Source organism: Lissotriton helveticus, chromosome 12 (genome assembly GCF_964261635.1).
Source record: "Lissotriton helveticus chromosome 12, aLisHel1.1, whole genome shotgun sequence".
In the NCBI taxonomy this organism is placed as follows: Eukaryota; Metazoa; Chordata; class Amphibia; order Caudata; family Salamandridae; genus Lissotriton; species Lissotriton helveticus.
In genome coordinates this window covers 443,439,284-443,456,929 of record NC_136073.1, presented here as the reverse complement: position 1 = coordinate 443,456,929, position 17,646 = coordinate 443,439,284, and the positions used below count along the sequence as shown (strand labels likewise).

Below are 17,646 nucleotides of genomic sequence, written 5' to 3'. Positions count from 1 at the left end.
GTATATTTTGTTGTATATATACCCATTGCACCTTGCGCGTAATCCACCATTTGCTTAGTATGCCGAAGAAATTAGTGCCCATCACGTCCAATACGATGGATAATTATATGGTTCAGTTGGTATCGAAAATAAATAGTGAGAGGAGGCAGTCATTGGGACTGAGTCAATCTCCACTTCTCCCCCTTCAGAGCCCATCTCCTTCATCATCCTTACTGATAGGCATATCACTGCAGGATACCACCAGTGGTGAAGCTCTAGAATCTAATCTGCAAGATGGTGACAAGTACGATCAAAGCGTACCCTTAGTGGTCGATTTAGAAGGTGATCCTGAAATTCACACAGAAAAAGATGATAACTCTGACCCTGAATTACACATTCATGCTAAAGAGGGGGATCTTCTATCCCCAGAGCACGTAATTAGGACTGTCAGAACATGTACTAAAACCCAGCCCAAGCGCGGCGGGTTACGGTCAGGGACGAGGAGGAAAAGGGTTTCACCACCACGGAAAGTCAATGATAAGAGTTTGAATGTTGGAGAGGATAATGCAAAGCATACTAAGAATATTGTGGATGATTAGCTTTTCCTTAGGATAGCTGAGATGGTTGAGTGTAAAATTAAAGCCATTATTAAACCAATGGTGGCTAAAATTGATAAACTCACTGCGGAGGTGAAAAAATTGGGTGGAATTCAAAACAGGGTTGAGGGGGAGGTTGGTAACATAGTGCCATTAGTCTCCAATCTAGCTGAGATAACGGGGGAGAATGGTTTGAGTGTGGCAGAAGCAGGGAGGAATATGACAGCAACTATCCCCCCAGGTCAGGCTTTGGCAAATGCTGATAACCATCCTGTAGTGAGAGTGAATGCTCAGCTACCAATAACTGTACCATCTGTACAATGTCAGAAGATAGATCCTCCCCAATTTATAGTGGAAGCTTCACCTCTGGTGTTGGTATTGGCAAATGTACCATCCTTGGTAGCTGGACAGTTAGAACCCCCAACATCTCTCTCTAGCAAGGCTTTACACTGGCTGTCAGGTAACATGCAGATGGCTTCAGGAGGGAAACAGCAATTAGCAGGGGAGATTCTGTCAGCCAGAAGGGTACCCTGGATAGGGAACAGACCGAAAAAGTTTAAAGGAGATTGTGTTGTGGTGAACATTTCTAATTCGGCTGTGCTCCCTAATGTTCTGTCTAATATACTCCCCTCCACAACGTAGGAGTGGCACTGTTGTTCCACTCACCCTAAAATGTTTCTATGGCGAACAGCACAATGTTACTTATCCCATGACTCCAGGGCCAAGGTGGGATACCGCGTCGACTAGATGGGGTGGGGGTGGGAGTGTTTTAGCCAATGAATGGGGGATTAGTCTAGGAAACAGATTTGGGGTCTTGTCGGGCTTAAACGATTGCGACGGACTTGAGAGGGATTGTAACAAGGCACGTACTGGATTATCTAAGGAGCGTGGATTAGGTGATACTGTAGCTCTGAGGAATACCCTTACACGTGATATTTCCCCATGTCAGACCATCAAAACGAGTGAATGTAACACCTTCGTTGATTTGGAAGGGCCAGAGGGCCTAAATCAATTACCCGATTCTATTACTGGTGAAACAGTAAAAAACAACACTGATTTGAACTTGAAGGTAGTAGATGCTAGCTTACACGGGGGTGCACTACTTACAGGGGGCAGGGCTAGTGCTGATCCTCGCATTGCATCAAATAGTACCAATTTTCCCGCTCAATCCACCTTGGTCTCATGGAATGTGGCAGGGCTGAGAAATAAGGTAACATCTCTGGATTGGTTGGCTTTTTTGGACAATAAAGATATAATCCTTCTCCAGGAAACCTGGCAGGTAACCCCGGAACTTAAGCAGGGATATTTAAATTTTTATAATTCAGCTATCCCTAGCTTACGGGGGAGACCGAAGGGAGGATTGTTGACATGGGTTAAGCAGGATAGTAGATATTCTGTTACTCAGCTGACCACAAATAGCCCAGACATTCTGCTAATTAAACTTAAAAGTCCTGATCATAAAGACCTTTTTGTTTATAATATACATTCTAGGGGGCTTCCAGGTGGTAAATCCACCGAAGCAGTCGAGCAATTAGATATTCTCCTCGAGCGATCCAGCTCAAAAGGGAACACTATTGTAGCCGGAGATTTTAACTGTTGCTTTGAACCCTTAGATAGCAATGATATGGACCTTACAGTGGAAGAGGACCATATCTGGAAGATCCCACAGTTGACATTAACACCTATTAAAAAATGGTCTGAGGCAGCATTACAACTCAAAGTCTTGTGTGGAGCACGGGTTACGTGCCACAAATGGAAGGATGGGTTCTGATAAACAGGGCGCCTTTACCTTTAATAATGGTATTTCCTATAGCCGCATAGACTATATTCTTACAAATAAGGAGAATTGGTCCACTATAGTTGATATGCGGATAGAGGAGCGTGCAGAGAGTGACCACGACCCACTAATACTCTCATTTAGACTTTTTGAGTTATCTAAATGCGAAGGCTTGAGTGACTGCGTTGAGATAGCTCTCTCAAATGACCATAGACGAATAAGATGGGCCAACTGTGTTATGAATGAGGAAGGTGTTGTGGCTATGAGGGACTGGACTGTCCAGGCTATCGTGGATCTAAGGAATAATTCCACTGTGGAGGCAACGGTTTTAAATGTAAGTCGGATCCATGACAGTTTTTTTAATCAGTTAAGACCTTTCTTTATTAAAAAGGTGATCAAAAAACAGAGTAGGCCAGTGAGGAAGGAAGACCAATGGTATGGTAAATCCTGTAGGGTCGCATATAGGGCTCTATCAGACGCAGTAAAAACTAAAGACATAGTAAAGATCAAATCTGCCCGAGTCATCTATAAAAAAAACCAATTTAAGGCAAAAAGTGACTGGGATAATGAATACTGGAGGGAACTCCTGAGCGCTAGTAAAGAAAGGTCTATGTGCTCTTTTTGGGACATGGTCAAATGAGGAAGGGGGATCAAAAGAGGTGAACCCACTAACTATGTTTCACCAGATGCCTGGGTCTCCCATTATGCGTCCCAGTTTGCCGCTGTGGAAGTTGAGGGAGAAGAGCGTGAGGCCCTTCTGAAAGCAATTGAGGGCACAAATCACCTTTCCTTTACTAAAGCAGATGTTATTAAAATCTTGAACACCATTCCAAACGCAAGAGCTCCAGGCCTGGACTTCGTTCCAGCAGACCTTTTTAAGCATGACAAGGATCTATGGGCATCTTACATCCACTTGCTAGCTAATGGCATTGCGATGGGTTCACCAATACCAGAGACCTGGAAGGGTGCCAAGATCATCCCAATTTTAAAAAAAAGGGGAGTGCTCGGACCCGGGGAATTATAGGCCCATCAGCCTTATAGCGTGTATACAAAAGGTGGTGGCAAAGCTTTTACTGCAGCGTATCCAGGGTTGGATAGAGGAAAAGGACATTCTGTCGCCTCTACAGGCAGGGTTCCGCAGCCACACCAGCACGATTGATCAGGTTTTCAGATTTGTTTTATTATATTGGCGTGTAGTGTTACTGGGAGGGGGTAAGCTCTATGCAGCTTTCGTTGATCTTAAATCAGCGTTCGACTTGGTGCCCCGTACTAAGTTGTGGGTGGCCTTGCAAGAACAGGGTATCCCTATGGATTTATTGACACTCTTAGTTAGACTGCATGAGGACAATTTTGCTCGAGTCCGCTGGAACCAACAGGGAGGCGTAACTGACAAATTCCCCATTGCAAGGGGGGTACGTCAAGGGTGCGTCCTTGCCCCTACACTCTTCTCCTTATACATCAACAGGGTGATCAGCTATTTTGAACACCAGCCAACCGATGCCCCGAAGTTGGATGGCAGGCTGATCCCCCTGTTGATGTTTGCCGATGATACGCTCTTAATTTCGAAGACACAGCAGGGCCTTCAAAAGGCCGTTGGAGTTTTTGAAGCATTTTGTAACGACCATGGTCTTGTCATTAATACATCCAAGACTAGGTTCATGGTCTTACATAAAAGCAAACCAGCTAGAGGGAAGGTGGTTATGGGTGGGGTTCAACTCGAGCAGACCAATGTGTTTAACTATCTGGGCATAACCCTATCATCTAAATTAGACTGGAAACAGCATACCAACCAGCTGGTTACGAAGCACGCCCAATTGACTGGAGCACTCACAAAGGAATTTTATTTATCTCATACTAGGCCAATTACCCCGGTTCTAAAGATCTATGATGCCAAAGTTGGAGCAGCAGTCCTTTATGGGGCGGAACTGTGGGGGCTCAGTAATTTAAAGAGGCTAACGAGTGCACAAAATTAATTTTTGCGCAATATCACAGGTCTACCGGCCTCCACTCCACTGATTCCTCTCCATTATGATTTAGGGTCACATGGCTTCGAGGATATGGCCAGATATAGATCGGTTGCCTACTGGAGGAGATTATGGGTCACCCCTGAACTCTCCCAGTATGCACGGGCCTTCCACGATGTAAGAGATCTAGTAAAGGCTCATAAAATACCTTGGATGAGGGAAGTAAAAACAATATATAAGGCCATGGGATTATCTCCACTGTGGGACGATCCTCTAGGAAATCTTTTTCCGCCTAGGAAAATATTTCGGGACCTGTACTGGAATATGCTTGAGGTGAATAAATATGGCCGATGCACCGAACCATCCCTCACGGCAGATTTTCTGCAACTCAAGCATTCTCCGGCCCTTGAGGCTTATTGGGACTCGATCACCATTCCAGGGGACAGGAAGAAATATCATCAGATCAGGGTGGGGACGCTACCATTAAATGCTTTTACAGCAAAATGGCGCAGGAGACAAGGATCGGCCTGTCCGTTTTGTCCCGATCAGAGGGAAGGCATTGGGCATGTTCTCTTTGTCTGCCCAGAATACAAGGTGCCTAGGAGATCTTGGTTAAAGCCCATTTATGTACAGTTAGGTCTCAAAACGGGTTGTGAAGCGGTCAGGATTCTACGAACTGACAACTCCCAGGCCGCAGTCATAGCTATGGCTAAATTTCTTCATTCGGTGTGGATAATCCGGGCCTGTAAAATGATCCTACAGTAATTTTGAACCTGGTTATATGAGATTGTAAAATGTACTGAGTGAGTAATGTATCTAGTGATGAATTTTTCAATATTTTTCTTTTAATGAAAGTAATGAATTATATACATATGTTTCTTTTTCTCTCTTTCTGGCATAATAACATGTTAATGGAAGCTAATTTTAAAAAAATTAAATTTTTTTAAAAACTCATTGTTTAAGTCTTTTGAAAATACCTAAAGGTTGCAATTGTCTTTTATGATTGGAAAAAATCGAAATAAAGACTTTTTGATTTGATTTGAGTATCGATATGTGCAGCAAATGTGAAGTTTGAGAGGTGTAGAGGAAGCTTAGCTTAGTTCTGAGAAGAGAGGGGCTGCATGTGCGTTGATTGGCAAATGTTTAGTGAATTTGAAATGCACCTGAATATGCCAAAAGAGTTTTCTTGCACTTCAGATTATTCACGCACATATTGTACCAAGACTGCAACCCAACATAAAGAATTCACCATCCCCTGCTGGCTGCTAGACATTGCTGTGGGAGATGGTTCTTGCACTGTGGCTATGAGGACAGACCCCAACTTCTCCTACACTTTACTCTCCCTCCAGCATAGACTCATGTTGCGCTGCTATAAAGCTGTCTTGATAGGGCAGGATGCTTGGCTGACTACGGTGCCTCATACCTGCTCAGACACTCACCAGTGTTCACACTGTGCCCTGGAAAGCCACTGTACACCCAAATGGCCCCTGACCTGTGGACGCCACAGAAGAGGCTAAGAAGCACAGGAGGGCTGCATTTCAGAGGCCAATTATCCATGCCACACAAGTGAAATCTACGGTTTGGGTAATTCTGACTGGTAAACACACTTATGCTTCCGATGGTTGCACAGATGGTTTGGTCACAGCACTAAGCAAACATATCTTTTACCCTGAACATAAAAGTTGGCCTTAACATTAAGGCTTAATATTAAGAATTAATTTACCAGCTCCTATCTTTTTAAGGGGAAAATAAAGTACTGTGAGTATCATATGAACTCCATCAACCGTTCAAGTCAAACAACACCTGTAGCTTGAATGGTTTCCAAAGTAGAAACTAACACAATTTGGGTGTCAGTTAGTTTGTGATCACAATATGGTCAAATGGAACGCTACACCAGAATTAAAAGCTGTTCACATGAACCCAGAGACCAAAGAACACATACTCCTTTTGGACAACTATACATTACATTGAAGTGATGGTCCTTTTTTACCGGTGTTTATGATCCTTTCTAGATTTCTCTCGAAATGGACTCCTTCAATATGATTCTGCTAACTCAGTTTTTAATGTGTGTAATACATAATTTGTTAAATAGAATCAAAGTTCAAAACCTAGATCTTGCAATATCTCATGAGTGCTACCACAAGTATTGTAGTTTTGGCTTCACAGAGATGAGGACTGGTGAAGAGAGAATTTCATACCTGGGGATCCAATAACTTCCTTTGTGTCAGGGAAGTTTGTAACTTCCGCACCCATTTAACCTACATTAACTGTAGAACACTTATAGCGGACATAAAAAGGAGTTGGGTTTCGCTAAGTCACCACCACTGCTTGCCCATTTGTAATTGGTTTAGGCATTTCAGCACACTCTCCCTAGGCATGGGGACCCTGTGCCGTGGGGCAAGAAGTAAAGAATAGGGAAGGACATGTGAGGAGCAGCCTTTTATGATACATGTATCAAGTGCACAATGTTGCAAGGTCTACTCTATGTTGGGGTAGCTATCTTAAATTCTGTTGGAGCTCACTGAAATGTGTTTTTCACACTTTGTGGCGACTGCAAATAAGTTGTCATGCTTAAGCAATTATCAATTCAAAATTAACCGGAATGCAAAATGAATGATTGCACAATGCACGTGACCTGATCCAAATGTAACAGACCCTTTAAATCAGGAAAAAATGGACGAGTGCTCACGAGACCAAGTAAGTGGTTGATTGGCACTCACCAACTGGGAATTGTTTTTTGTTTTTTTGCAGTTTTATACAGCCCGAAGGCGACCTGAAGGTATTAAAGTGCTGTACAGGAGCACCAGATACATTACACAAGGGGACATTAATTGTTTAGGCACAATGAGATTAAGTGATTTGCCGAGAATCACAGGATGTTGAGATGATGCTAAGAATCGAACCTGGTTCACCAATTTCAAAGTTGGCAGCTCTGGACATTCACCAGATTCTCTCTGGTGAATTGTTAGTATACAGTATAGGGCTTAGCTAAACCTAAAGAAATTAGGCATTTATACAACTAAGCCTAACAGATGGTTTGGTTACAACACTAAGCAAACTTGTCCCTTTTACCTTAATATTAAGGCTTCATTGACCAGCCCCAAGTGCAGGGAATCGAGAACTATAAAATGCTAATTTAAGTTAATAATCTAGGTAACAAAGAAATGTTAGGGACCTCCAGCAACAAGGTTATATTAAATATTTAGGGCTAGAATTTATCAGTGATCTAATTATCATCATAATCCTACAATCCAACGAAAAATCCTTACCGGTTAAAATCAATATGCTGTTTGATGGGTGGTCCCCCAAATTCCTATCGTGGTGGGGTAGTGCGGAGACTCTGAAAGTGATGTGAGTCCACAAATTGGCATACTTCTTTAATAATAATCATGGAAAAATAAAAATCACTTTTTGGATAGCGGTTTAAATGTTCTTATGGATACGAAGCAGTACATTTTGTGGACTGCAGGAGGAATACTTTAGTAAGTTTATAACCTGGTTAACAGCATGAGAGAAGTGCCAGGACTGGTTAAGGGAGTTGGCTGGGGCCAGGACGTCACAGAAAAGAGAACCAGAGAGAGGAGGACAGCTGCTGCACGGTAAGTATCTTTATTTAATTTATTTAATGTAATTTCCCCGAAACACCCCCCCACACTTGCAGTAGTTGCCAGCCGCCACTGTTACAAATTGGGGGCTATTACAATGTCGGTTGGAAAGGCTCCAAACGCATTTGGCTTGTTAGACTCCTATTCGGAAGCCTTGTATCCGACCGATGCAGAAACCTTTCCGACTGACTAATTACAATGGTTGGAAATCGTTTGGACAGTCCGACTTGGTTCCAACTCGATTCTGAAAGGCATTCTGAGACACCGAGTCTGTCGGAGCCGACTCGTACGTCTCTACGGGCCGCGATTCCGACAGAGTGGTTACAATGTCTGATTCGGACAGCCTTTCTGAATCGGTCTGTCCGACACGGATCGGCTGTCGGAAATTAGACTTTGGGAGACTGCAGCAGGTCCCCCTTCACCCACAGTCGTCCGGTTGGGGCCTGTGGGTGTACCCATGGGTCCCCTCTTGCCAACCATGAACAGTGTGGCAGGCACAAGGTTTTCCATGCCCATCCCTTTTTTCCTGTGGGAGCCTGTATTGTCTGTCTGAATACAGGCTCCTATTGAAGTTAATAGGAGTCCGACCGAGCAGTGTTCAAAAGCATCGTAATTGGTCGGTGGGACTCCCCGAACCAGAGTCGGTCACAAACCATTCTGAAACGAAGTCAGTCGGAATGCTTTCCGACCAACATCGTAATGAGGCCCTAAGTGTTTTTCCATAGAAAAAAGGGTAATGTAGTTTAAGATTTAACACTTGACTCTTCGTAAACTCCATCTGCATCATGCAGTCTTGCCACATTCATTTTGTCAGATTTTATCAACTATAACATTTAACAAACATTTATTAAAAAATCTATTCATTCTGGTACGATGTCACATCAAAAACAATTATCTGTAATAGCACAGATTTTGTTTTGGTCAACAGATTAAATGTTTACCCTGTCGAAAAGTGCAAATAGCTCCCGGAGGATGTCAGATATTGGCAGCTTCAAGTGTTGTGCAAACTCTTCTATTCCAATTCTCCCACCTTTAGAGGCATCAGCAATTTCAGAAAAAGCATCCAGTTGTGTTCGAACATTATCCCATTTCAGACTGCAGAGCGAGAAAAAAAAAACATTTTACACACAGATAAAACCAAATTATCCAGCAGAAAAGCAAATGAAAAAAAAACAATGCAGTAGAAAGCCAATGGCTTCTGTGTTCTTGTTCGTCTAACATACAGGTAGCTGTGACTGCTACCAGCAAAATAACTTTCGATGCAATTCTTTTAAGAGTTAAAGAATATAGTGCTCCCTGGAGAACATGGAATGTTTGGAAGTAAATTTCACTGTGGAGCTCCTGGAAGTAATGTACGGCATATTACTTTTTTTCTATCCCCTTACCTCTCAGACTACTCATCCAAAATATGAAACTCTTTACATCTCATCTGAATGGTTTGATGCACAGGCCTTCCTCACAAGGTTTGAAAACGTAAATTCTTGAACTTCTCATGGCGACTCAATTTATAGCAGACCAATGAGATTACATATGGAGTGATATGAGGAAGCTATGTCCCATTGTACAGCTTGCAGCTCAAGCAAATTGAGACCAAGAGGTCTGCCTTCAGGTGGAATGTAAGTGAGTAGCAGGTTTGAAAGACTGCAGTGGCAGGCTATAAATATTTAGCAAAGCCCTAACATCAGATCGTATGAAAATGCTAACTGTCTGAAAGGAGGGAGAGTGGTTGCTGCAGAGACATATAAATATATTAGAATAAATGAAGCAAGATGAAAAAAAGTAAGACGTTCATCTCATATGGCTCATTCTGGGATGAGAAGGGCACTGAAGTAGAAGCCATGTGGGTGTGCCATAAAGATTTGTCTGGTCCCGGATCGGTCTTCTTCCCATGCTTGTTCGACTGATGGCTAACCTGGTACTAGTGGCATATGTAGGTGTTTCCTGTGTTTTGTTCCAGATGAACCCTGCTGTACCAGTGGGACCGTGGCTAGGATACCAATCCAACAGATACCTGCTGCCCTGTAGAACCTTTTACATGTCCTTCAGCGAAGATTTTCAGCCGTGCCTCATAGCCGTCTCCATTGCATGCCCACTTTTGGTCATCTGGTTTTCGGATACTGAATTTCTAGTGATTTTTGGGGCAGGAAGGCATGGGGAGGGCTTTTTGATCTCATGCCTTGTGTGATGTTGGTCGTTTCTGAAAGCTATACAACCTATACATTTTTATCTGAGCTGCCCTGACAATCTTGTCCCTCCTTCTTTCATGCGGATACCCTATTCCCTCCAGGCATACATCTAATTTCTCAGAATTAGGACGGTTAGGTTACTAGCCCTCTGACATTATGGGACAAAATGTGATAGGAGGCAGTCAAGTTGGCCTTCTTTGCAGGCCCTTGTAATTTCCTCATAACTTGGTGCTGTGGGAAGGGGGCCTCATGCTAGTGGCAACCCTGTGCCTGAACCATTGTGCTGCTGATCCATGCTCTTTCTGCACACTTTGTCTGTAGTCCCTTATAGATCGGTTCAGAGGGGTAGCCCTGAGCGAGTCATTCCAGCATAGATTCTTGCCATGAAGTCCGGTGTTCCATTGGTGAGCGCACCTCCAATTTTCATCTGGCCTTTTTCCTGTGCTGGTAGATACTGAAGCCTGTAAGTGAGTTATGGGAGCCAGAACATCACTGGAGCAATGTCCTTCTAGAATACCTTCCTGTATTTTACCTTTCTCTTCAAATTCCAACTTGGTGTTCTGTGCCTTCATTGGGATTCAGAACTGTGCTTTTGCTAAAAGGCCATCAATGTTACTCCTACTGCATGCCTTTCTTTGTATGTCTACTTCTTTAAGAGTGCGCACAGTCAGGATCACCTGTCCTCCTGTTCACCGCCATAATACCTTCTTTGAGATCACTTGGAACCTTCTTTCATCCCTCCCGCCTGATGGCATAATTTTTGGGTGCGTGCATACTGGAATTAGATTGCCTCTTATGCACTTATTATGTGAAATCTGTGGTTCAGGAATAAACAATAATTGCCCTACCCTTTTGAAAAGGTGCTGCATGTTTGGAAGCCAGTGGACAATCTTTATTTCAGACAGTTATGGCTTAGTATGCGCTTCTAACCTGCCTAAGACTGTATTTAGGAATAAAGGATCTTCAGAACGTTCTTCTCTTTGAAGTGTGTGCTCCAGGAGTATCCATCATGCAGGGCAGCACAGGTTGCCTATTTACATACAAGTAAAACCCCTCCTTCAAACTATTTATGGTGTTGTATGAAAGTGGTCAATATCTCATGTTACAGAGTCTAACAAAGACAAAAGTTTAAAACCCAACTTGTATGGACAGCGCCATTTTTGGACAGCATATAAGTTGTACTCTTATAAATCATCTATATAGTAAAGATCAGTGTACAGACGGGAGAAGGAAATTGGTCAGGGATCCCAAAAGAGGGCTTTCCATTCAAATGCCCATTAGGATTTTTCCCTACTACCTACTACCTACCTCAGAAGCTGCTTACTTAATTAAAGGGAAGACACATCAGATGTGGATTTCTATAAACAATGAAATGACGTTCAGACTGCTTTACAAAAAAATTCAATACAATTAGCACCCTAAATCACATTAAGATTATAGCATAACAGCCTTCATTAACAACTGTCACCAAACCATGGCATCAGCACTTTATAATGGAAAATAAAAACTTAAGTGGCAGAAACGCAGACAGTTCACAAGAGCGAGCATGGAAGGGCGTATTTTCAGGGCTCCAAAAGCCTAAAATATTGTTAGTTAAGGTACCAAGCAAAATACACCTAATATCAGGCACAGCTCCACAATTAAACACTATGGTATACATAGGTTGACAACTAAGGGGATTGCACAGATAATGTAATGGGTGCTTATCTGGACTTTTGAGGCTTTGTGACCTTGACATATTTCGGCATGCACCTTTCCATTTGGCTCAACTCCACTTCCACGCCTGACATGGCCACTGCAATGACAGAAGGATAAAAGATCACCCACCATGACTGCAACAACAAGCCTGGCAGAGGGGGTCGCATCATACAAAAGGAATCCATCCATTGTACCACCACAAATAACGACATCACCCAAGCCATGGAACACCAACTTCCGATTCCAAACCGGCAGCAAAACTTACATCAGGGGCACCCTTGTCTACCGGCCTCCTGGACCATGTCCAGCCTTTTGCAACTTATTCGCCCCCCTTGTCATAGACTCCAAAAACGAAGTTGTCATCTGTGACCTCAACATCCATCGTGCCAGGATACTCTGGTAGTAACAGAGCGCGTTATAAAACGGCTAAATAAATAAAAATGACCACAATATCAACACTAACAAACTACTCTACAGCATGAACAGCGGACTCACCCAACTCATCCAAGACCCCATGCACACAGCAGGCCCCACGCTAGACCTCATCTTCATCCCCCAACGACTGCATCATGTACAGCCACACCACGGAACTCATCTGGACCGACCACTTTATCGTCCACGTCAACATCACCAGCTCATGAACCTTCATCACCAGTCCGCCCAACACCTCCCACCGCAGTTGGAGCAAAGTCTCAAACGACACATGGATCACTGCACTAAACTCCATCCACCCCATATCCTCCAATCAGCAGACCAGAATATCTGAAACTTCAACAATGGGATCATCAACTGCACCGCATCTCTCCCATCGGCAACACCACCCACAGAAGATCCACCAAGCATGCTGGCTGGTACACGGAAGATCTCAGAACCTCTAAACGATACTGTAAGCAACTGGAAAGGAGATGGCACACCAGCAAGAACATGATCGACAAGACCGCCTTCAAGACAGTCCTTAACTTCTACCATAGACTGTTGAGACAATCGAAGAAAAAGGTCTTAGCCAAATTCATTGAATAAAGCTCCAATAACAGCAAAGAACTCTTCAACATCGTCAATGACTTCTCTAACCCCTCAGTTGCAACAAACACCTTCACCCCCTCACAGGAACTCTGCAACAACCTTGAAAACGTCTTCCTCAACAAAATTGCCAAAATCTACAGAAACTTCAAACTCCAGCCCAAGGCCACCCCCCCCCCATCACAGACATATGACTAACTGAATGGAACCAACTCACAAAATTATAAATTCGGTCCAATCAGAGGCCCCAGCCAACCCATGTCTTCACCACACCTTCAACCTAGGCGAAGCTAGAATCAACCACATACTCATCACTTGTTCAACACCTCAATTGCCACGGCACCTTCCCCGAAGACTGGAAACATGCAAAAGTCAACGCCCTACTACAGAAATCCTCGTCAGACCCCAGCGAACTCAACAACTACCAACCAATCTCCCTGTTCATGTTCGCAGCCAAAATCTTAGAAAAAGCCATCAACCAACAACACTGCTCACATTTGGAACGGAACCTCTTATTCGACTCCACCCAATCCGGATCTCGTAGCACCCACAGCGCAGACACAGCCCTCATAGCGGCTACAGACGACATCTGAGCCCTACTCGATCCAGAGGCTGCGGTTCTGATCCTCCTAGACCTCTCGGCAGCCTTTAATATGGCGTCGCACCATACACTCATCACAAGGCTGCACAACATAGGCATACAAGGAGCTGCTCCCATATAGATTGCCTCTTTCCTCACAGGAAGAATGCAAAAAGTCCACCTTCATTTCCATACCCAAGTAAATCATCTGTGGATTACCCCAAGGATCCTCATTCAGCCCCACCCTCTTCATCACTTATATGACACCTCTGGCCACTGTTGTCAAAACCAATGGCCTCAATGTTATATCCTACGCTGATGAGACAACTCATCCTCTCCCTCTCCGAAGACACCACTAAGGCCAACTACCACAACTGCATGACAGACTTTGCTAAATGGATGGAGGACGATGGCCTAAAGCTCAATACGGACAAGACAGAAGTACTGATTTTCGGAAAAAAAAAAAACTTCCCATGGGACGCATTCTGGTGGCCCTCAGAACTCAGACCTACTCTAACCCCCACTGACCATGCAAAAAACCTAGGCATCAATCTGGACAACAAGCTAACCATGACGACTCAGAGGGAGGGTGGGTGTATACAGGGGCCTCTCTGTGGCAGGATTTCTGGCTATGGGCCATCTACACCTCAACCCCAAGTTTTGAAGCAGTAGCGGTGTCCTTTTTCTTGACCCCTTCCCTGCATGGCCATCGCCCTGAGGCTATGGAGGGCTGGGGAGGTAGTGAATTAAGAAAAACTTTCCTGGAGGTTTTGTTTCTATTTGCATAGTCTTCACTCTGAGCCAACCTTTATTAAGCTTTTATAAAACTAGAGAGGAGGTGGTGTTCCAGTCAAACCTGCTGACTTTGGAAGTGGGAAACCAGGTTCCAGTCCCATCATCGACTCAACATCTTGTGATTCTGGACAACTCACTTAAACTCCCAACCTCTAAAGTAACAAGCATTGGCATAGCCAATAGGTCTCGCTTTTGGGACCTTAAAAGTTGTTAGTCATGCTTTACGTGGCCAAGCAATGGGAAAGGAGGCAGATAGCAGGATGTGGTGGCTCACGCGGGGGACATGGGGCAGGGGAGTGGTGTCAAAAGCATTGGTTAGTTGAAAACAGCAACTACGGAATGGGTGGGGGCTTAGAAACAGAAACAGACAAAATACAAGCACAATGCTAAGCACAGATTTTTTGTTTATGTGTTAAGTTATACCCTTAAATACATTGGCCACGTCCCTTTGAGAGACTCCCCAGTTTTATTCATCCGCTTAAAGCCCCGACTGCACTAGAGAGTGGACAAGGGTTATTGTGGCATCTACCCTGTAGGTACGATATTGTACACAATTTCTAATAAGTTGCATTAATAACACCTAATTTTTCACTCCTTATTTAACTTTCTATTCTGTATGATTTGATTGCTCACGTTTTGTCTCTGCTGATTAAAAAGGTAACTTGAATTGTACAGCTGAAATGTCTGTGTTCCTGCCTTTCGCCCTTTACACGTCAGCTTGCCAGTAAGCAGGTGTTTTATAATGTCAACACCCATGCATGCCGAGAAGTGAAAGCGCATATTTTGCGTAGTAGCTTAAAATTTGTGGGTGGGTGAGTTTAACCCCTCCCCTTAGAGGTTCAGACCACGCCCACACTCGGTTGCTGACCTAGCACTGCCTTGCCAGTAAACCACTCGGTGTGTCCGATTTGACAAATTCCCAGGTATTCCATGTGCCCCCCACTAGCCATATCAGAGGGTTGAGGGGGTGGCTGGGATGTGTTAGTCATTTCCCAAAGTACAGGCTCTACCTTCGGAGCTCAGGGCCGGGGCCAAGCTCCAGGCTCTAGATAAACAACAGAGCAAAGGTGAAAGCACAGCAAAGAAACAGGAGCAGCATGGGGTGAGTGGGGATACATCCAGGCGGTGGAAAAACGTGTGGCATGAGGGCAAGAGCAAAGGTGTAATCAGAGCAAAGAGATCGGAGCGGCATGGGGTGATCTGGGGTACAACCCAGGTGGTTGGCAAAGGTATGGCATGGGGTGACACAATTCAATCTCCCCTAAAGAATCTTTACATTTGAAAAAGTAACATAAAAAATGAATGAAAGGTCTACCCCGGAGAAAGTACTTCACTTTATGTGCGGTGCGTTTTGTTGGTTTGGTAACATTTTCTCCAAGTGTTACGGAGAAAAACAAAGTGTTCGTGTCAGGGGTACATATGTGCCTCTTACACATAAATAAATTCACAGTAAAAAGTCACTAAAATGCGGATTTATATTTTTCTTGACACAATGCATTCTCTTTAAGCAAAATATTCAGCAACCAAATATGGTTAAAGAGTGATGCAGCGTATTCTGACACAGGCTTTAAAACACTGCTTACCTTTGCATGATGCAGAAGCCTGCTGCAGCACAGAACACTTGTGAAGGACAGTACAAACCCAGTGAACGCATTCCACTTGTTTACCCAAAAGCTCAATTATTCTTCTATCTGTACACGCACGTGCGGGTGTGTGCGTCTAACGTAGCTATGCAAAACACCTAAGCTGCACTAATGGTGTAATGTTTAGAGTATGCGGGGCCAGCCTCGTACACGTTTAATGTGGTGATGGCAGTGCAATTGGAATGCTGGTGGTGCTCATTAATCGGAAAGCGCAATCAATATTCTTTGAAGACAGAACCCATTTGTTTACATTTGCGGTGGCACGAAGCCAGCAACAGTGAAACTTAATTCTTTTGCTTCTACAAACGGCAGTATGCAAATCACCTCAAAATGGCAGCGCAGAGAGGAGCCGCAGCCAAACATCCGTTTTCTAATTAGGTCTATGACCTATTGGCTTTTTTCTTTGTTATGCAGTTTTGCTGCACGTTAGAAATCAACCTGTTAATACACGTCTCACTGACCTGACTATACTGGTGAAAAGGAAAGCGAAACAAGAGAGTTCCCTCCATAGCAAGTTATCTATTCAACAACTTCCCAGTAGGTTTGCAAAGAAAATAGTAAGGTATTGTGTAATAGAGCAGAGCAAATGTCTGTAGCTTGCACGTTGCATCAGATTTCTGTTTGATGCTTGCATGTTCCATAATCATGTTACTTACAAAACACTATCCTTGAGGTTCGAGCTCGCAGGTTCCCTTCTCTTGTTACAGCTCACACATGCTCGTTCTGGTGTATTTCCTATGAGCAGGCCTTCAATCTGACTGTTGTTACCAACTCCATTATACGTAAGTAAATATGACTAGGAACTCAAATTGTGAAGTTCAGATTCTAAAATAATTTAGGAGATAGAATACAAAGCACTACGCAAGAGCCAAAAAACAAGCGCTGAAACACAAACGCAGCCACGCGGCCGCGAAAGTGAAACGGTACTCAGCTAAGCGGGTGGGGTGGGGGGAGTGCGAGAGAACACACAGCGATTCCCTTGTGGGAGCGAGCAAACATATGGTGCCAAAGCTTGCTCCTGCAAAGGAATCGCCAAACGTGCATGCATTGCCATTGAAAGCAATTCAATGCGTGCACGTTTTTGGCTGAAAAGCCGAAGTGATTTCTATAGGTCTTTTTCCTATGCAACGCATGCGTGCTGCGTAGGGGAGACCTAAAAATTAATTTGGTCTTGTGTACTGTTACTGGTGCTCATTTAAATCGTTCCAATGCCCTAGCGCCAGGTTCCCCTTATGTAAAACTATTTTTTTTAAAGCAATTAGAAAAGATAGCAATTTATACATGTCATAAGATTCTGCAAGGGCCAGAGCATGATTAATAGAGAGCACTCTTTATGTAAAAATATCCATATTCTTTAACTGGAACAAGATGTTTCTGTCTTTGTTTAGTATAACTGTTAGTCATGGATGAGTAAAGCAGTTTTAGAACACATTTTAAAGTGCTTTCACCTTACCATGACTGTTTAAAATACATACTGATTGCAGTAAAAAAAAATACAGACTTGAGGTAACTTTCTTAATTTCTTAACAAACCAGAATATTAAAATACAGCTCATGTTGGTTAAAAAATATCTAGGTGGCAACCCTATCCAGAGCAGGTGTTGTGGCCCTTGGGCCATTTTATTTCACCTTGCTCACCTGGCAGGAATGTAGTACTTCTAGTTTTCATCAATCTTACGAATTCTATATGCTTTAAAAGGCTTACGTTACCAAACATTTCTCTAAAAAGGAGTCCAATGACAGTAACAAAATGATGTTTCATGAAAAGGCACAATCCGCAAATGTGGGCCACTTTTTTTGGACT

General features: G+C 43.6%; 1 protein-coding gene across 1 annotated transcript in view; it reads right to left on the bottom strand.

Annotated features, from left to right (window-relative positions):
- Nucleotides 1-17,646, bottom strand: part of LPCAT2 (lysophosphatidylcholine acyltransferase 2) — a 324,634-nt gene that overhangs the window by 64,442 nt on the left and 242,546 nt on the right. The window contains exon 11 of the mRNA XM_078671525.1: nucleotides 8,863-9,016. Coding sequence (XP_078527651.1) covers nucleotides 8,863-9,016 — 154 coding nt within the window. The remainder of the gene's footprint in view (nucleotides 1-8,862; nucleotides 9,017-17,646) is intronic.